Source organism: Arachis stenosperma, chromosome 3 (genome assembly GCF_014773155.1).
Source record: "Arachis stenosperma cultivar V10309 chromosome 3, arast.V10309.gnm1.PFL2, whole genome shotgun sequence".
NCBI lineage: Eukaryota > Viridiplantae > Streptophyta > Magnoliopsida > Fabales > Fabaceae > Arachis > Arachis stenosperma.
In genome coordinates, this window is record NC_080379.1 from 49,033,523 (window position 1) to 49,054,557 (window position 21,035).

A 21,035-nucleotide genomic window follows, 5' to 3' on the forward strand; every position below is an offset into this window, starting at 1 on the left:
ACAACACCAAACTTAAATTGTTGCTTGTCCCCAAGCAACTGAAAATCAAATAGGATAAAAAGAAGAGAATATACTATAAATTCCAGAATATCAATGAATATTAATTATAATTAGATGAGCGGGACTTGTAGCTCTTTGCTTCTGAACAGTTTTGGCATCTCACTTTTTCCTTTGAAGTTCTGAATGATTGGCTTCTTTAGGAACTTAGAATTTTGGATAGTGTTATTGAATTTCCTAGTTAAGCATGTTGATTCTTGAACACAACTGCTTATGAGTCTTGGTCGTGGCCCTAAGCATTTTGTTTTCCAGTATTACCACCGGATACATAAATGCCACAGACACATAACTGGGTGAACCTTTTCAGATTGTGACTCAGCTTTGCTAGAGTCCCCAGTTAGTGGTGTCCAGAGCTCTTAAGCACACTCTTTTTGCTTTGGATCACGACTTTAACCACTCAGTCTCAAGCTTTTCACTTGGACCTTCATGACACAAGCACATGGTTAGGGACAGCTTGATTTAGCCGCTTAGGCCTGGATTTTATTTCCTTGGGCCCTCCTATCCATTGATGCTCAAAGCCTTGGATCCTTTTTACCCTTGCCTTTTGGTTTTAAGGGCTATTGGCTTTTTCTGCTTGCTTTTTCTTTTTCTTTCTATTTTTTTCGCCATTTTTTTCGCAAGCTTCTTCTTTTTCACTGCTTTTTCTTGCTTCAAGAATCAATTCTATGATTTTTCAGATCATCAATAACATTTCTCTTTGTTCATCATTCTTTCAAGAGCCAACAATTTTAACATTCATAAACAACAAGATCAAAAGACATATGCACTGTTCAAGCATTCATTCAGAAAACAAAAGTATTGTCACCACATCAATATAATTAAATTAAATTCAAGGATAAATTCGAAATTCATGTACTTCTTGTTCTTTTGAATTAAAACATTTTTCATTTAAGAGAGGTGAAGAATTAATGGATTTTATTCATAGCTTTAAGACATGGTTACTACATACTAATGATCATGAAATAAAGACACAAAACATAGATAAACACATAACATAAAAAACCGAAAAGCAGAAAGAAATAAGAACAAGAAATGAATCCACCTTAGTGGCGTCTTCTTCTTGAAGGACCAATAATGTTCTTTAGCTCTTCTATGTCCCTTCCTTGCCTTTGTTGCTCCTCCCTCATTGCTCTTTGATCTTCTCTTATTTCTTGGAGAATGATGGAGTGCTCATGATGTTTCACCCTTAATTGTTCAACATTGTGGCTCAAATCTTCTAAGGAAGTGTTGAGTTGTTCCCAATAGTTGTTCGGAGGAAAGTGCATCCCTTGAGGCATCTCAGGGATTTCTTGATGATGAGCTTCCTCATGCATTTCTTGAGAACCGTGAAGGGTCTCTCTTGCTTGCTCCATCCTCTTCTTGGTGATGGGCTTATCTTCTTCAATGGGGATGTCTCCTTCTATGATAACTCCAGCTGAGTAACATAGATGGCAAATAAGGTGAGGAAAAGCTAGCCGTGCCATGGTGGAGGGCTTGTCGGCTATTTTGTAGAATTCATTGGAGATGACTTCATGAACTTCTACTTCCTTTCCAATCATGATGCTATGAATCATGATGGCCCGATCCACAGTAACTTCAGATCGGTTGCTAGTGGGAATGATGGAGTGTTGAATGAACTCCAACCATCCTCTTGCTACAGGCTTGAGGTCCAGTCTTCTTAGTTGGACTGTCTTGCCTTTGGAGTCTCTCTTCCATTGAGCTCCTTCCACACATATGTCCATAAGGACTTGGTCTAACCTTTGATTAAAGTTGACCCTTCTAGTGTAGGGGCGTTCATCTCCTTGCATCATGGGCAAGTGGAACGCCAATCTCACATTCTCCGGACTAAAATCTAAGTATTTCCCCCGAACCATTGTGAGATAATTCTTTGGACTCGGGTTCATACTTTGATCATGGTTCTTAGTGATCCATGCATTGGCATAAAACTCTTGAACCATTAAGATTCTGACTTGTTGCATGGGGTTGGTTAGGACTTCCCAACCTCTTCTTCGGATTTCATGTCGGATCTCCGGATACTCATTTTTCTTGAACTTGAAAGGGACCTCAGGGATCACCTTCTTCTTTGCCACAACATCATAGAAGTGGTCTTGATGGCTTTTGGAGATGAATCTTTCCATCTCCCATGACTCAGAGGTGGAAGCTTTAGTCTTCCCTTTTCCTTTTCTAGAGGATTCTCCGGCCTTAGGTGTCATTGATGGTAATGGGAAAACAAAAAGCTTATGCTTTTACCACACGAAACTTAAAATATTGCTCGTCCTCGAGCAAGAGAAGAAAGAAGAGAAGAAGAAGAAGAAGAGGAAGAAGAGATGTAGGTTCGGCCTAGGTGAAGAAGAAGGGGTTGTGTTGGGTGAAAATGAAGTAGAATGGAAGGGTATATATAGGGAGAGGGGGTAGTGTGTATTCGGCCATTTAGGGTGGGAATGGGTGGGAAAATGGTTTTGAATTTTTGAAGGTAGGTGGGGTTTATGGGGAAGAGTGGATGGATGTGAGTGGTGAAGGGGGTGATTGGGAAGAGGAATTGAGGTGATTGGTGAAGAGTGTTGGGAAGTGTGACATGGGGAATAGTCATCACAAAAACTAGGATTAGGAGGTAAGGTAGGAATATGTTAGGTGGGGATCCTGTGGGGTCCACAGATCCTAAGGTGACCCTGTGGGGTCCACAGGTCCTGAGGTGTCAAGGAATTCCATCCCTGCACCAAATAGGCATGTAAAATGCCTTTGCACACCATTATGGCGTTTAAACGCCGTGTGGTGCCCATTCTGGGCGTTCAACGCCCATGTAAAGCATGTTTCTGGCGTTGAATGCCAGTTTCATGCTTGTTACTGGCGTTCAACGCCAGTTTTTCTTCTCTAGGCACATTCCTGGCGTTCAGCGCCAGAATGTTGCTTGTTTCTGGCGTTCAGCGCCAGAATGATGCTCTGTTCTGGCGTTGAACGCCGGCCAGATGCATCTTACTGGCGTTGAACGCCAGCCTGTGCTTCCTCCAGGGTGTGAATTTTTTCTTTTGCTGTTTTTGATTCTGTTTTTAATTTTTATGATTTTTTCGTGACTCCTCATGATCATGTACCTAATAAAACACAAAATAACAATAAAATAAAAATTAGATAAATAAAATTGGGTTGCCTCCCAACAAGCGCTTCTTTAATGTCAATAGCTTGACAGTGGCTCTCAATGAGCCACAAAGGTGATCAGGTCAATGTTGTATAGTGCCAACACCAAACTTAAGAGTTTGGATATGGGGTCTTAACACCAAACTTAGAGTTTGGTTGTGGCCTCCCAACACCAAACTTAGAGTTTGACTGTGGGGGCTCTTCTTGACTCTGAACTGAGAGAAGCTCTTCATGCTTACTCTCTTTTGTCACAGAGGGATGGCCATGTGCCTTAAACACAAGGTAGTCCCCATTCAATTGAAGGACTAATTTACCTCTGTTGACATCTATCACAGCTCCTACTGTGGCTAGGAAAGGTCTTCCAAGGATGATGCAATCATCCTCTTCCTTCCTAGTGTCTAAGATTATGAAATCAGCAGGGATGTAAAGGCCTTCAATCTTTACTAACACGTCCTCCACTATTCCATAAGCTTGTCTCAATGACTTGTCTGCCAATTGTAATGAGAACAAGGCAGGTTGTACCTCAATGATCCCCAGCTTCTCCATTACAGAGAGTGGCATAAGATTTATCCCTGACCCTAGATCACATAGAGCTTTTTCAAAGGTCATGGTGCCTATGGTACAAGGTATTAAGAACTTGCCAGGATCTTGTCTCTTTTGAGGTAAAATTTGCTGAATCCAGGTATCTAGTTCACTAATGAGCAAAGGAGGTTCACTTTCCCAAGTCTCATTACCAAACAACTTGGCATTCAGCTTCATGATAGCTCCTAAATATTGAGCAACTTGCTCTCCAGTCACATCTTCATCCTCTTCTGAGGAAGAATAGTCTTCAGAGCTCATGAATGGCAGAAGAAGATTTAATGGAATCTCTATGGTCTCTATATGAGCCTCCGATTCCTTTGGATCCTTAATAGGGAACTCCTTCTTGTTTGAGGGACATCCCAGGAGGTCTTCCTCACTAGGATTTTCGTCCTCCTCCTCCCTTGTGCATTCGGCCATATTGATTATATCAATGGCCTTGCACTCTCCTTTTGGATTCTCTTCTGTATTGCTTGGGAGAATACTGGGAGGAGTTTCAATGACTTTCTTACTCAGCTGGCCCACTTGTGCCTCCAGATTTCTAATGGAGGATCTTGTTTCACTCATGAAACTGAAAGTGGTCTTTGACAGATCAGAGACTAGATTGGCTAAATTAGAAGTGTTTTGTTCAGAATTCTCTATCTGTTGCTGAGAAGATGATGGATATGGCTTGCTATTGCTCAGCCTATTGCGTCCACCATTGTTAAAGCCTTGTTGAGGCTTTTGTTGATCCTTCCATGAGAAATTTGGATGATTTCTCCATGATGAGTTATAGGTGTTTCCATAAGGTTCACCCATGTAATTAACCTCTGCCATGGCTGGGTTCTCAGGATCATAAGCTTTTTCAGAAGCTGCCTCTCTAGTACTGTTGGATGCATGTTGCCATCCATTCAGATTTTGAGAGATCATGTTGACCTGTTGAGTCAACACTTTGTTCTGAGCCAATATGGCATTCAGAGCATCAATTTCAAGAACTCCTTTCTTCTGAGGTATCCCACTATTCACGGAATTCCTCTCAGAGGTGTACATGAATTGGTTGTTTGCAACCATGTCAATAAGCTCTTGAGCCTCTTCAGGCGTTTTCTTTAGGTGAATAGATCCACCTGCAGAATGGTCCAATGACATTTTCGAAAATTCAGAGAGACCATAATAGAATATATCTAATATGGTCCATTCTGAAAACATGTCAGATGGACATCTTTTGGTCAGCTGCTTGTATCTTTCCCAAGCTTCATAGAGGGATTCACCATCTTTTTGTTTGAAGGTTTGAACATCCACTCTCAGCTTGCTCAGCTTTTGAGGAGGAAAGAATTTATCCAAGAAGGCAGTGACCAGCTTATCCTAGGAGTCCAGGCTATCTTTGGGTTGTGAATCCAACCATATTCTAGCTCTGTCTCTTACAGCAAAAGGGAAAAGCATGAGTCTGTAGACTTCAGGATCAACTCCATTCGTCTTTACAGTCTCACAGATCTGCAAGAACTCAGTTAAAAACTGATAAGGATCTTCAGATGGAAGTCCATAAAACTTGCAGTTTTGTTGCATTAAAGCAACTAGTTGAGGCTTAAGCTCAAAATTATTGGCTCCAATGGCAGGAATGGAGATGCTTCTTCCATCAAACTTGGACGTTGGCTTTGTGAATTCACCAAGCATTCTCCTTGCATTATTATTATTTTCGGCTGCCATCTCCTTCTCTTGTTCGAAAATTTCTGAAAGGTTGTTTCTGGATTGTTGTAATTTAGTTTCTCTTAGTTTTCTTTTCAGAGTCCTTTCAGGTTTAGGATCAATTTCAACAAGAGTGCCTTTTTCCCTGTTCCTACTCATATGAAAGAGAAGAAAACAAGAAAAGAAAGAGGAATCCTCTATGTCCCAGTACAGAGATTCCTTTATATTAGTAGAAGAAGAAAGGGGAGAAGAGTGAAGAAGAGTGGGTTCGGATATTTAGATGAAGAGAGGTGAAGAGAAGTGTTAGTAATAATTAAATAGAATAAGAAAAGAGAGGGAGAATTTCGAAAATAATTTTGAAAAAGGGGTTAGTAATTTTCGAAAATTAGAGATAAAATGTAATTAAAATTAAAACATGAAACAATTAGTTAATTAAAAAGAATTTTTGAAAAAGGGGTGAGATATTTTCGAAAATTAGAGAGGAAAGAGTAGTTAGGTGGTTTTGAAAAAGATAAGAAACAAACAAAAAGTTAATTAGTTAGTTGAAAAAGATTTTAAAATCAAATTTGAAAAGATAAGAAGATAAGAAGTTAGATAATATATTTTGAAATCAAATTTTGAAAAAGATAAAATTTTTGAAAAAGATAAGATAAAAGATAAAAAGATCTAATTTTTAAAATGACTTGACTAACAAGAAACTACAAGATAAGATTCTAGAACTTAAAGATTGAACCTTTCTTAACAAGAAAGTAACAAACTTCAAATTTTTGAATCGATCACATTAATTGTTAGCACATTTTCGAAAATATGATGTAAAGATAAGAAAAAAATTTTGAAAATATTTTGAAAAATATTTTTTTGAAATTTTCGAAAATGATAAAAAAATGAAAAAGATATGATTTTTGAAAAAGATTTTAAAAAGATAAGATTTTTAAAATTGAAATTTTGACTTGACTTGTAGGAAACAACTAATTTTGAAAATTTTTGACCAAGTCAATCCCAAAATTTCGAAAATTTGGAGGGAAATAAGGAAACGATATTTTTTTTATTTTTGAATTTTTAATTATGAGAGAGAAAAACAACAAAAATACTCAATGCATGAAATTTTTAGATCAAAACAATGAATGCATGCAAGAACACTATGAATGTCAAGATGAACACCAAGAACACTTTGAAGATCATGATGAACATCAAGAACATATTTTTGAAAATTTTTTTTTTGATGCAAAGAAAACATGCAAGACACCAAACTTAGAAATTTTTAATGCATGGACTCTAACAAACAAAAAATGCATATGAAAAACAACAAACAACACAAAACAAGAAAACATCAAGATCAAACAAGAGGACTTATCAAGAACAACTTGAAGATCATGAAGAACACTATGAATGGATGGAATTTTTGAAAAATGCAAGAAAAATTTTTAAAGCATGCAATTGACACCAAACTTAAAATTTGACTCAAGACTCAAACAAGAAACACAAAATATTTTTGGTTTTTATGATTTTCTAATTTTTTTGGATTTTTATTAATTTTTTCGAAAATAAAGTTAGGAAAAACGAAAAAGAAAAGAAAAATTTTGAAAAAGATTTTTTTGAAAAGAAAATTACCTAATCTGAGCAACAAGATGAACCGTCAGTTGTCCATACTCGAACAATCCCCGGCAACGGCGCCAAAAACTTGGTGGACGAAATTGTGATTCATTCTTTTCTAACTCGTAACAATCCCTGGTAATGGCTCCAAAAACTTGGTGCTCAATATCATGGTATCTAAAATTCAATTCACAACTCCGTTCAACTTAACCAGCAAGTGTACTGGGTCATCCAAGTAATACCTTACGTGAGTAAGGGTCGATCCCACAGAGATTGTTGGTATGAAGCAAGCTATGGTTACCTTGTAAATCTCAGTTAGGCAGATTAAATAGTTTTGGGTTTCAAAAATTAATAATAAAAAGAAAATTAAAGGGATAGAAATACTTATGTAAATTAATAGTGGGAATTTCAGATAAGTGTATGGAGATGCTGTGCTCCTCTTGAATCTCTACTTTCCTATTACATTCATCCAATCCTTCTCACTCCTTTCCATGGCAAGCTGTATGTAGGGCATCACCATTGTCAATGGCTACATCCCATCCTCTCAGTGAAAACGTTCCTATGCTCTGTCACAGCACGGCTAATCATTTGTCGGTTCTCAATCAGGTTGGAATAGAATCCCTTGATTCTTTTGCGTTTGTCATCACGCCCAGCCTTCAGGAGTTTGAAGCTCATCACAGTCATTCAATCATTGAATCCTACTAAGAATACCACAGACAAGGTTTAGACCTTCCGAATTCTCTTGAATGCCGCCATCTTTCTAGCTTATACCACGAAGATTCTGTTGGGGAATCTAAGAGATATGCGCCCGGCCTAGAGTAGAACGGAAGTGGTTGTCAATCCCGTGCGTTCATAAGTGAGAATGATGATGAGTGTCACGGATCATCACATTCATCAAAGTTAAGTGTAACGTATATCTTGGAATAAGAATAAAAGAGAATTGAATAGAAAGTAATAGTAGTTGTATTGAAACTTGAGGTACAGTGGAGCTCCACACCCTTAATCTATGGTGTGCAGAAACTCCACCGTTAAAAATACATAAGTAAAAGGTTCAGGCATGGCCGAATGGCCAGCCCCCCAAAACGTGATCAATAGCCTCTTAAGATGAAGAATAAAACAAAACTGAGACCAAAGATGTAACGTGGTCAAAAGACGACTGATACATTAGTAAAAAGTCTTATTTATACTAGATTAGCTACTAGGATTTACATGAGTAAGTAATTGATGCATAAATCCACTTCTGGGGATCACTTGGTGTATGCTCGGGCTGAGCTTGATCTATCCTCGAGCTGAGGCTTTTCTTGGAGTTGAACTCCAAGTTATAACGTGTTTTGGGCGTTCAACTCCGGATCATGACATTTTTCTGGCGTTTAACTCCAGACAGCAGCATGTACTTGGCGTTCAACGCCAAGTTACGTCGTCAATTTCCGAATAAAGTATGGACTATTATATATTGATGGAAAGCTCTAGATGTCTACTTTCCAACGCCGTTAAGAGCGCGCCAATTAAAGTTCTGTAGCTCTAGAAAATTCATTTCGAGTGCAGGGAGGTCAGATTCCAACAGCATCAGCAGTCCTTTTGTCAGCCTTTTTCAGAGTTTTGCTCAAATCCCTCAATTTCAGCCAGAAATTACCTGAAATCACAGAAAAACACACAAACTCATAGTAAAGTCCAGAAATGTGAATTTAACATAAAAACTAATGAAAACATCCCTAAAAGTAGCTTGAACTTACTAAAAACTACCTAAAAACAATGCCAAAAAGCATATAAATTATCCGCTCATCAGACCTCCCAACACCAAACTTAGAGTTTGAATGTGGGGGTTCAACACCAACTTAGAGTTTGGTTGTGGCCTCCCAACACCAAACTTAGAGTTTGATTGTGGGGGCTTTGTTTGACTCTGTATTGAGAGAAGCTTATCGTGCCTCTTTTTCATGTTTACAGAGGGATACCCTTGGGCCTTAAACACAAGGTAGTCCCCATTCTATTGAAGGACTAATTCTCCTCTGTTAACATCAATCACAGCTCCTGCTGTGGCTAGGAAGGGTCTTCCAAGAATGATGTGTTCATCCTCTTCCTTCTTAGTGTCTAAGATTATGAAATCAGCAGGGATGTAAAGGCCTTTAACCTTCACTAACACGTCCTCTACCATTCCATAAAGCTTGTCTTATTGACTTGTCTGCCATCTCTAATGAGAAAGTGGCAGTTTTACCTCAAAGATTCCCAGTTTCTCCATTACAAAGAGTGGCATAAGATTTATACCTGACCCTAGGTCACACAGAGCCTTCTCAAAGGTCATGGTGCCCATGGTACAGGGTATTAAGAATTTACCTGGATCTTATTTCTTTTGAGGCAGAGTTTGTTGAACCCATCTATCTAGTTCACTAATGAGCAAGGGAGGTGCATCTTCCCAAGTCTCATTACCAAACAACTTGGCATTCAGTTTCATGATAGCTCCTAGATATTTAGCAACTTGCTCTCCAGTTACATCTTCATCCTCTTCAGAGGAAGAATCGTTTTCAGAGCTCATGAATGGCAGAAGGAGGTTTAATGGAATCTCTATGGTTTCTATGCGAGCCTCAGATTCCTCTAGGTCCTCAATAGGGAACTCCTTCTTGTCTGGGAGACATCCCATGAGGTCTTCCACATTGGGATTCATGTCCTCCCCTTCCTCTCTAGGTTCGGCCAATTTGATTATGTCAATGGCCTTGCACTATCTTTTCAGATTCTCTTCAGTATTGCTTGGGAGAGTATTAGGAGGAGTTTCAGTGATTTTCTTACTCAGCTGGCCCACTTGTGCTTCCAAATTTCTAATGGAGGACCTTGTTTCACTCATGAAACTTAAAGTGGCCTTAGACAGATCAGAGACTATATTTGCTAAGCTAGAGGAGCTCTACTCAGAATTCTCTGTCTGTTGCTGAGAAGATGATGGGAAAGGCTTGCTATTGCTAAGCATGTTTCTTCCACCATTATTAAAGCCTTGTTGGGGCTTTTGTTGATCCTTCCATGAGAAGTTTGGATGATTTCTCCATGAAGAATTATAGGTGTTCCCATAGGGTTCACCCATGTAATTCACCTCTGCCATTACAGGGTTCTCAGGATCATAAGCTTCTTCTTCAGAAGATGCCTCTTTAGTACTGTTGGATGTATTTTGCCATCCATTCAGACTTTGAGAAATCATGTTGACTTGCTGAGTCAACATTTTGTTCTGAGCCAATATGGCATTCAGAGCATCAATTTCAAGAACTTCCTTCCTCTGAGGTGTCCCATTACTGACAGAATTCCTCTCAGAAGTGTACATGAATTGGTTATTTGCAACCATGTCAATGAGTTCTTGAGCTTCTGCAGGCGTTTTCTTTAGGTGAATGGATCCACCTGCAGAATGGTCCAGTGACATCTTAGAGAACTCAGATAGACCGTAATAGAATATATCCAAAATGGTCTACTCTGAAAGCATGTCAGAAGGACACCTTTTGGTCATCTGCTTGTATCTTTCCCAAGCTTCATAGAGGGATTCACCATCTTTTTGTTTGAAAGTCTGAACATCCACTCTAAGCTTGCTCAGCTTTTGAGGAGGAAAAAACTTAGCCAAGAAGGCCGTGACTAGCTTATCCCAAGAGTCTAGGCTATCTTTAGGTTGTGAGTCCAACCATGTTCTAGCCCTGTCTCTTACAGCAAAAGGGAAAAACATGAGCCTGTAGACTTCAGGATCTACTCCATTAGTCTTAACAGTCTTACAGATCTGCAAGAACTCAGTTAAAAACTGATAGGGATCTTCTAATAGAAGTTCATGAAACTTGCAGTTCTGTTGCATTAGAGCAACTAGTTGAGGCTTTAGCTCAAAATTGTTTGCTCCAATGGCAGGGATTGAGATGCTTCTTCCATCAAACTTGGAAGTAGGTGTAGTATAATCACCAAGCATCCTCCTTGCATTATTATTTTCGGCTGCCATCTCCTCTTCCTTTTCAAAAATTTCTGTAAGATTATCTCTGGATTGTTGTAATTTAGCTTCTCTTAGTTTCCTCTTCAGAGTCCTTTCAGGTTCAGGATCTGCTTCAACAAGAATATTCTTGTCCTTGCTCCTGCTCATATGAAAAAGAAGGGAACAGAAAAAAATAATAGGGATCCTCTTTACCATAGTAGAGAGATTCCTTTATGTTAGTAGAAGAAGAAAAGAATAGAAGAAGGAAAAGAGGAAAATTCGAACTCAGAGAGGAAGAGGGGGTTCGAATTTTAAGATGAAGAGAAGTGTTAATAAATGAATAAATAAATAGAAAGAGATGAGAGAGAAGAGATTTTGAAAATTAACTAAAATAAAAGAAAAATATTAAAGTTAAAATTCAAAAATTGTTTTTGAAAAACAGTTAGTGATTTTCGAAAATTGAGAGAAGAAATAAAATTAAAATTAAAATTTGAAATAACTAGTTAATTAAAAAGAATATTTGAAAAAGAGGGAGGAAATTTTTGAAAATTAGAGAGATAAAATTAGTTAGGTGGTTTTGAAAAAGATAAGAAATGAACAAAAAGTTAATTAGTTAGTTGAAAAAGATTTAAAAATCAATTTTAAAAAGATAATAAGTTAGAGAAGATTTTGAAATTGATTTTGAAAAAGATATTTTGGAAGAGATATAATTGAAAAAGATATTTTGGAAAAAGATTTGATTTTTAAAATTAGAATTGATTACTTGACTGACAAGAAACTTAAAAGACATGACTCCAAAATTTAAAGATTGAACCTTTCTTAACAAGAAAGCAACAAACTTCAAATTTTTGAATCAATCACATTAATTGTTAGTAAAGTTTTCGAAATTTTGAAATAAAGATAAGAAAAAGATTTTGAAAAATAATTTTAAATTTTCGAAAATCATAAAAGGAAAATGAAAAAGATTTGATTTTTGAAAAAGTTTTGAAAAGATAGAATTTTTAAAATTGAAAATTTGATTTGACTTATAAGAAATAACTAAATTTTAAAAATTTTTTGACTAAGTCAACTCAAATTTTTCGAAACTTATGAGAGAAAAAAGGAAAAATTTTTTTTATTTTTGAATTTTTAATGAGGAGAGAGAAAAACATAAAAATGACACACAACATGAAAAATTAAGATCAAAACAAAGAAAACATGCAAGAACACTATGAATGTCAAGATGAACACCAAGAACACTTTGAAGGTCATGATGAACATCAAGATTTATTTTTAAAAATTTTTCAAGAAAAGAAAAACATGCAAGACACCAAACTTAGAAATTTTTCATGTTTAGACACTATGAATGCAAAAATGCATATGAAAAACAACAAAAAACACAAAACAAAGAAAATTTAAAGATCAAACAAGAAGACTTGTCAATAACAACTTGAAGATCATGAAGAACACCATGCATGAGTTTTCGAAAAATGCATAAATTTTTAAAAACATGCAATTGACACCAAACTTAAAATTTGACTCAAGACTCAAACAAGAAACACAAAATATTTTTGATTTTTATGATTTTATTAATTTTTTTGTTTTTTTTTCCAAAAATTTCTTTTTTGGGAAAACGAAAATAAAATAAAAATTTTTGAAAGATTTTTGAAAACTTTTGAAAAGAAAATTACCTAATCTGAGCAACAAGATGAACTGTCAGTTGTCCAAACTCAAATAATCCCCGGCAACGGCGCCAAAAACTTGGTGCACGAAATTGTGATCATCAACAATGGCGCCAAAAACTTGGTAGCGCTCTCAAACATGAATCACACTTTGTCACAACTTTGCACAACTAACCAGCAAGTGCACTAGGTCATCCAAGTAATAAACCTTACGTGAGTAAAGGTCGATCCCACGGAGATTATTGGTATGAAGCAAGCTATGGTCTTCTTGTAAATCTCAGTTAGGCGGATTCAAATGGTTATAAAGGTTTCAAAAATAATAATAAATAAAGCATAAAATAAAGATAGAGATACTTATGTAATTCATTGATGAGACTTTCAGATAAGTGTATGGAGATGCTTGTCCCTTCTGAATCTCTACTTTCCTACTACTTTTATCCAATCATTCATACTCCTTTTCATGGCAAGCTGTATGTAGGGCATCACCGTTGTCAATGGCTACTTCTCATCCTCTCAGTGAAAATGGTCCAAATGCTCTTATCACAGCACGGCTAATCATCTGTCGGTTCTCGATCATGTCGGAATAGAATCCATTGATTCTTTTGCGTTTGTCACTACGCCCAACAATCGTGAGTTTGAAGCTCGTCACAGTCATTCAATCCCTAAATCCTACTCAGAATACCACAGACAAGGTTCAGACTTTCTGGATTCTCAAGAATGCCCGCCAAAGGGTTCTAGCTTATACCACGAAGATCCTGATTAAGGAATCCAAGAGATACATGCTCGTTCTAAGGTAGAACGGAAGTGGTTGTCAGTCCCGCGTTCATCGGTGAAAATGATTATGAGCACCGATCATCACATCCATCATGTTGAAGTGAAGTGAATATCTTAGAACAAGAATAAGCTGAATTGAATAGAAAATAGTAGTAGTTGCATTAATACTCGAGGAACAGCAGAGCTCCACACCCTTAATCTATGGTGTGTAGAAACTCCACCGTTGAAAATACATAAGTGATGGTCCAGGCATGGCCGAAAGGCCAGCCCCCCAAAACGTGATCAATAGTCTCCTAAGATGAACAATAGATTAAAACTGAGACCAAAGATGTGGTCAAAAAGACCGAATTGTCAAAATACACTAGTACAATAATAAAAAGTTCTATTTATACTAAAACTAGCTACTAGGGTTATAGAGATAAGTGATTGATGTAGAAATCTACTTCTGGGGCCCACTTGGTGTGTGCTTGGGTTGAGCTTGAGCTTTACACGTGCAGAGGCTTCTCTTGGAGTTAAACGCCAAGTTGTAACGTGTTTTTAGCGTTTAACTTTGGTTTGTGACGTGTTTCTGGCGTTTTACTCCAGAATGCAGCATGGAACTAGCGTTGAACGCCAGTTTGCATCATCTAATCTCGAATAAAGTATGAACTATTATATATTGCTGGAAAGCTATGGATATCTACTTTCCAACGCCGTTGAGAGCGTACCATTTGGAGTTTTGTAGCTCCAAAAAATCCATTTCGAGTGCAGAGAGGTCAGAATCCAACAACATCAGTAGTCCTTTGTCAGCCTGAATCAGATTTTTGCTCAGGTCCCTCAATTTCAGCCAGAAAATACCTGAAATCACAGATGGTGGCAATCAAAGATGGAATAACAACAACAACTATCAGTAGAACCGGTATCAACAAAACCCTCTATACCAACAGCAGAACCAAGGCCAAAGTTACCGGGCACCTCACTAAAGGCAAGCTCAAGCGCCTCAAAACAACCAATCACAAGCCCCTCAAATCACCTACCCTCCTTCTTCCTCCAATGATAAGATGCTTTTCTCTATTGTGCAAGGACAAAAAGACCTTCAAAATTCACTTACCTTTAGCATTACCGGTCTTACCTCTACAAGCTCTCATATCCCAAATGGAACCACCATCTACCCCAACAATCAACCTTCAAGCTCTAATGCACTTCCCTCTCAACCTTTACCCAACCCCAAGGGTGATGCCATCACTTTGAGATCTGAAAATACATTGCCAGAGAGGAGTCCAGAGGAGCCAAGCTCAAGAGAAAATATTCATGTTGAAGACATTGTTGAGGTAGAAGATGTTGAAGAAGAGGATGAGGTACAAGATGCGATTGAGGAAGAAGTTGTGCAACCAAGGAATGGAGTGCCTAAGGAACATGATGTTGTGAGAGAATCCATTCCCAACCCTTTTTCATATCTTGCTAGGAGGACAAAGAAGCAAGTGGAGCTAGACTCCAAGATGGTAGAGATCTTTAAAAAGGTTGAGGTAACTATTCCCCTTTTTGATGCTATTCGCCAGGTACCGAAGTATGAAGATTTGTGCATGAATAAGGATAAAATACATGATTTAGAAACTATTCCTTTAGGTAGCTCTATTTCTGCTTTAATGGGTGCTATAACGGAGAAATGTGGTGATCCCGGTCCTTGCATGGTTACTTGTACTATAGGAGGTGTACAATTTTTTGACTGCATGTGTGATTTAGGTGCATGTGTTAGTATTATGCCATTATCTGTATATGATGCTTTGAGGCTCCCACCCTTGAAAAGGTCGGCAGTACGTTTTGTTTTGGCAGATAAGAGCATAATCTCGGTGGTTGGCATTACTGAAGACTTCTTGGTGAGCATTAAGGGGTTGACATTCCCTATAGACTTCTATATTTTAGAGATGCCTTCTAATGACCCAGGAAGACCTTCATCCATCTTGCTTGGAAGGCCATTTTTGAAGACTTCGCGGTTCAAATTGGATGCCTTCTCGGGTACATACTCAATTGAGATAGATGGAAGAGCAGTGAGCTTCAACCTAGATGAAGCTATGAAGCATCCACCGGAAGATCACTCCATCTTCCAGTGTGACATTATTGATGAGACTGTGGCTGAGGTTCACCAAGAGGCGGTAGAAGAGCTGAACATGGAGCAAGGTGCAAGTGTGGGGAAGCCCTCTGCGCATAATGAAGACACCTTACCACCTCCAATAGCTCCAAACGATCAAGTGCTAAGCCATGAGCTGAAAATGGAGTTGAAGCCCCTTCCACCCCAGCTCAAGTATGCTTATCTTAAGGATAATAAGAAGATCCCAGTTATAATAGCAAGGGAACTTACTTCCCAACAAGAGGAGCAGCTGCTTAGTGTGCTTAGAAGACACAAGAAGGCTATTGGGTAGAGTTTGGCAAACATAGTAGGTATCAGCCCTCAAGTATGTGAGCACCGTATATTTCTAGAGGAGGGAGCAAGGCCTATCTGTCAACCTCAAAGGCGGTTGAACCCCACTATTTTAGAAGTTGTCAAGAAGGAAGTGACCATACTGCTTGAAGCCGATATCATCTATCTAATCTCGGATAGTGAATGGGTTAGCCCAATACAGGTGGTCCCGAGGAAGTCTGGCATCACCACAGTGAAGAATGAGTGTGGGGAACTCATGGCTACCAGAGTGCAGAATTCCTGGAGGGTGTGCATTGACTACAGGTGTTTGAACCAAGCCACTTACAAGGATCACTACCCATAACCTTTCATCGATTAAATGCTTTCATCGATCAAATGCTTGATCGCCTGTCAGGTAAATCACACTACTATTTTTTAGATGGTTACACTGGATATTTTCAAATCCATATTGCTCTAGAGGATCAGGAGTAAACTACTTTTACATGCCCCTTTGGAACGTATGCATATAAGTGAATGCTTTTTGGCTTATGTAATGCACCGACTATGTTTCAAAGATGCATGATGAGCATTTTCTCAAATCTTATTGAGAACTGTATGGAAGATTTTATGGATGACTTTAGCGTTTATGGTGATTTATTTGACCTTTGTTTGGATTGTTTAGCTAGAGTATTAGAAAGGTGTGTTAGTTCAAACCTTGTGCTTAATTTTGAAAAATATCATTTTATGGTAAAGCAAGTTATTGTTCTAGGACACGTTGTTTCTAATACTGGTATTTATGTTGATCCTGCAAAGGTAGATGTTATTTCTGGTTTACCTTACCCCTCCTCCATGAGGGAAGTCCGCTCTTTTCTTGGTCATGCAGGTTCTTACCGGCAATTTATTAAGGACTTCAGTGAGGTTGCACTACCTTTGTCCCGACTGCTACAGAAGGACGTAGAGTTGGAGTTGAGTGAAGATTGCATGGAGGCATTTGACAAGCTAAAGATTTCCTTGACCCAAGCTCCTATTGTGAGAGGGCCTGACTAGAGCAGGCCATTCGAGATCATGTGTGACGCATCCGACTATGCGGTAGGAGCGGCGCTGGCTCAGCGCGAAGGTAAGGACCCTTATATATTTGCTTATGCTTTTAAGACTTTAGATGGTGCTCAGTCTAATTATACTACCACTGAAAAATAGCTTTTAGATATTATTTTTGCTTTGGATAAATTCCGAGCTTATTTACTTGGTACTAAGGTGGTAGTATATTCAGACCATGCAGCCTTAAAATATTTGTTAGCTAAGAAAGAGTCCAAACCAAGGTTAATCCGTTGGATATTGTTGCTACAAGAGTTTGATTTAGAGATCAAAGATAGGAGTGGTTCCCAAAATCTAGTGGCGGACCACTTGAGTCGCCTTGAGCATATCAAGAGTGACTCCACTCCTATCAATGATGCTTTTCTATTTGATAGCTTGCAAGCAATATCTGAGGTGGTTCCTTGGTATGGACCTATAGCTAATTATTTGGTTAGTCGTACCTTTCCTCCTAATTTTACTAAGCACCAAAAGGACAAGCTTAAAAGCGAGTCCAAGTATTACATATGGGATGACCCATATTTGTGGAGATGTGGTGCTGACCAAATAATAAGAAGGTGTGTGCCACAATCAGAATTCCAGTCAATTTTAGAGGCCTGCCACTATTCCAAGAGTGGTGGACATTTTGGCCCTTAAAAAATTACTAGAAAAATTTTGGACTGCAAATTCTGGTGGCTCACACCTTTTAGGGATGCTATTGCTTTCTGTGAATATTGCCCCCCATGTCAAAGATTTGGGAATATATCCAAGATGGATGAGATGCTTCAACATACTGATGATGCTAACGTTATTGTCTCTTTTGTTCGAAATAATATTACTTGTCGCTTTGGATCCCCACAAGCAATCGTGAGTGATCAAGGCACTCATTTTTGTAACAGGAGAATGACAGTTCTATTAAAGAAACATGGCATTATTCACAAGGTGGTGACGGCTTACCATCCCCAAATCAATGGGCAAGCCGAGGTGTCTAACAGAGAGATAAAACGCATATTGGAGAAGATTTTCAAACCTCATAGAAGAGACTGGAGTACTAGACTTGCAAACGCGCTTTGGGCTTATCGGACAGCTTACAAGACACCAATTGGAATGAGTCCATTCCACCTAGTCTATGGGAAGGCTTGTCACCTTTCGGTTAAGGTGGAACACAAAGCTTTCTGGGCGGTGAGAGAATGCAGCCTAGGATTGGGGGAAGCCGGGGCCGAAAGGAAGCTACAACTACAGGAATTGGAGAACCTTCGGCTGGAAGCGTATGAGAACTCAAGGCTCTACAAAGAAATGGTGAAGGCTGTGCATCACAAGAACATCAAGAGAAGAGAGTTTAGAGCTGGAAATTTAGTCCTCCTCTATAACTCAAGGTTGAGACTCATGCCAGGCAAGTTGAGATCAAGGTGGAAATGCCCCTATAGAGTGGAAAAGGCTGAGCCATATGGAGTCTTCCACCTGAGTCACCCTTTAAACCCCACTTTCTTCAAGGTCAATGGCCACCGCTTGAAGCTATATCATGATGAGAAGAAGAAGAACAACAAGGATCTGGAGATCTTCCTCTTGGCGGATCCAGCAACAGATGAAGACTGAGCTTGTGGACCGTCTAACTTTAGGACGTTAAAGAAAAGTGCTAGGTGGGAGACAACCCACCATGGTACGATCTTCCCTTTTACTATTAGTTCTATTTTATTTTTATCAGTGTTAAGTTAGGCATAAGTACTTCTATGTTGCATTATATAAAAAAAAGCATTCAACGCGCAAGCGTCTATGACGCACACGCGTCATGTGTGCATGCGCAACATATTGAAAATGAACAGAGAGTTGCGCGAGAGCCAAGCGGGATGGGTGCTTGGCGCACAAGCAACCCCATGCGTACGCGTACCCCACGCGTATGCGTGACCTTCATTTTTGACAATCTACATGCAAGCGTCCCTGATGCGTACGCGTGGACATGGAAATTGGCATAAAAGAGAGTTTTGAACAGAGAGTTGTGATGGAATTGCGCGGGTAGTGTGCTAGAGGCACAACTCAACCCATGTGTATGCCTCTCTGACGTGTACGCGTCATTTTCACTCTATGGCTATCCATGCGTGGGCATGACAGATGCGCACACGTCGATAGCAATTGCGGCCCCAGTACAAGTTGAACAGAGAGTTGTGAGGCCATGGGGCTGGCATTGTGCGTTTAGCACGGACAGTGGTCACCCGTACACGTGACCAACGCTTACGCGTTCCCCCGAACTTTTGCCCACCCACGCGTACGCGTGGGTGACGCGCGCGGGTCATATGCACCGCATCACTTACTCAGCACGCTGCCCAGATTTCTTTTTCGTTCAATTTTCTAACCCCTTTCTTCTTTCTCTAATCCTAATTCTCCTTCCTTCTTTTTAACTCTTCTTCTTTCTTCTTCATTCTTTCTACTTCTTACTTCCTTCTTCTTCCTTCCTCTCACCACCCCCTCCGGACCACCACCGGAGACCACCTACTCTGGCAGCTACATTTTCTTTTCTTTCCCCATTCTTACTCTTCTCCCATTCTTACTCCCATTCATCTTCCTATTCTCATCTTCTTCTTAAGGTTTCTTTTCTTCCTCTCTTCTAATTTTTCCCCTCTTCTTTTATTTTTTGCATTTGAATATTTTATTTATTTAATTTTATATTAGCTTTGTTAATTATAATTCCTTTTCCATTCTTTTATTTTGCATTCTTATGTTGGTGTTGGAGCTTTATTTTGGTTCTTATTTTGCTATATTTTAGCTTATGGATATTATAAGGAGTGCTTTGACAATTGACATATTATTTTGGGTCCCATATACACTTGGATTATTCACCTCAATTCCTATTTTTAAATTGCACACCAAGTGTTTGTGAAAAAGCCCTTATGGCATTTTGATTTCTTATCTATCATATTCTCACACTTTAATGCTTCTTTTTCACAATCCTTGCAATCCATATGTATTGAGTATATTAGTCATTAATTGTCAACATACAAGTGATCATTATTTTGTTGCATGTGACTATTCATGTTGCTCTTGATGCTTGAGCTATGTTTCTCATGCCTATCACTTGCATGCTTTAAACCCTCTTGCATCTAGTTGTTATGATATGCCTTCATGATCTTAATTGATGTCTTACTTACATGTTGTAGCTACCATGTATTTAAGCAATTATCTTTTTCTTTGGTATTTATTATCACTTGGACTTTCTTCCTTCCGATTTTTAGCTATCTATATTTAACATTATTCCTCTCTCTTCCTTCTTTAGGATGGGCACCAAGAAAGGAAAAAAGAAGGCTACTGGCAAGACACCGGCAAGGAAAGGCACTAAAAGAGCCCTGGCTAAGGCACAACCGACTACAAGCGTCAAGCCACCTATGAAGCGGGTGAAGAGGACAATCAAAATTGATGAGGCGGAGAAGGCATTTCCTACAAGGGACTCTGCACGGTTCACTAACCGTTACTGTGAGCAGATGTTCCCCATCCTGGCTGAGAGAAACTACAATAATGAGTATCTACTCATCCTTCCAATGCATTTTGTTGATTTTGTGGAGCGCCGCATTGAAAGGAGATAGTGGGGCTTCTTGAGGAGGCAGCCGTGGGAGGCCAATCTATCATGGGTAGTTGAATTCTACTCCAATTTTTACTTGCCGACCCTGCAGTCTATCTATGTTCGTCAAAAGCAAGTTCCTGTCTCTAAAGGTGCCATCCAGAGAGTATTGGATCTTCCACCTAGCCCAGAGGGGTTGGACGCCTATCAAGAGACCCAACTCAAGTGCCAAACATACCAGTTTGACTGGAATAGTGTCCTTGGAGTCATAGCATAACCTGGGAGCAACTGGATCTATGGACAATATCAAACTCGACCCAAGAGCATCTCAGCTCAAGCACTTACCTTGGAGGCTCACGTGTGGGCACAGATTATGTCCCACTATATCTTTTCGAGCACGCATGAGTCCACCTTCATTGCGGACATGGCTGTTCTCATCTGGTGCATTCTTACAGAACAACCTCTCAACCTGCCCCGAATCATCTGGCAGGCTGTGGGACACGTGCAGATCGCGGGCAACCTGCCTTTCCTCGCATTGGTTACAGATTTGGTATCTGCAGCAGGTGTCTCCTATTGGGCTGGAGATACGAAGGCCATGAACCCAATAGATGATCAATATGTCCCGAATGGGAAGTATATCAGACCCCCAGTACCCTCTGTGAGCCGGTATGCAGGCCC

At 39.2% G+C, this 21,035-nt stretch overlaps 2 protein-coding genes and 1 non-coding gene across 3 annotated transcripts; all 3 read left to right on the forward strand.

Moving 5' to 3' along the window:
• The first annotated feature begins 10,453 nt into the window (after window positions 1-10,453).
• LOC130972749 (small nucleolar RNA R71) lies at window positions 10,454-10,561 on the forward strand. The gene has a single exon (XR_009083912.1). It is a non-coding gene; the product is annotated as a small nucleolar RNA R71 (small nucleolar RNA).
• Window positions 10,562-14,399: 3,838 nt separating this feature from the next.
• Window positions 14,400-15,758, forward strand: LOC130966072 (uncharacterized). The gene is made up of 2 exons (XM_057890833.1): window positions 14,400-15,036; window positions 15,172-15,758. The coding sequence occupies exons 1-2, from the start codon at window positions 14,400-14,402 to the stop codon at window positions 15,756-15,758; spliced, it is 1,224 nt and encodes a 407-aa protein (XP_057746816.1).
• Window positions 15,759-16,801: 1,043 nt separating this feature from the next.
• LOC130966073 (uncharacterized) lies at window positions 16,802-18,403 on the forward strand. The gene is made up of 3 exons (XM_057890834.1): window positions 16,802-16,905; window positions 17,206-17,385; window positions 17,518-18,403. The coding sequence occupies exons 1-3, from the start codon at window positions 16,802-16,804 to the stop codon at window positions 18,401-18,403; spliced, it is 1,170 nt and encodes a 389-aa protein (XP_057746817.1).
• The last annotated feature ends 2,632 nt before the right edge of the window (window positions 18,404-21,035 follow it).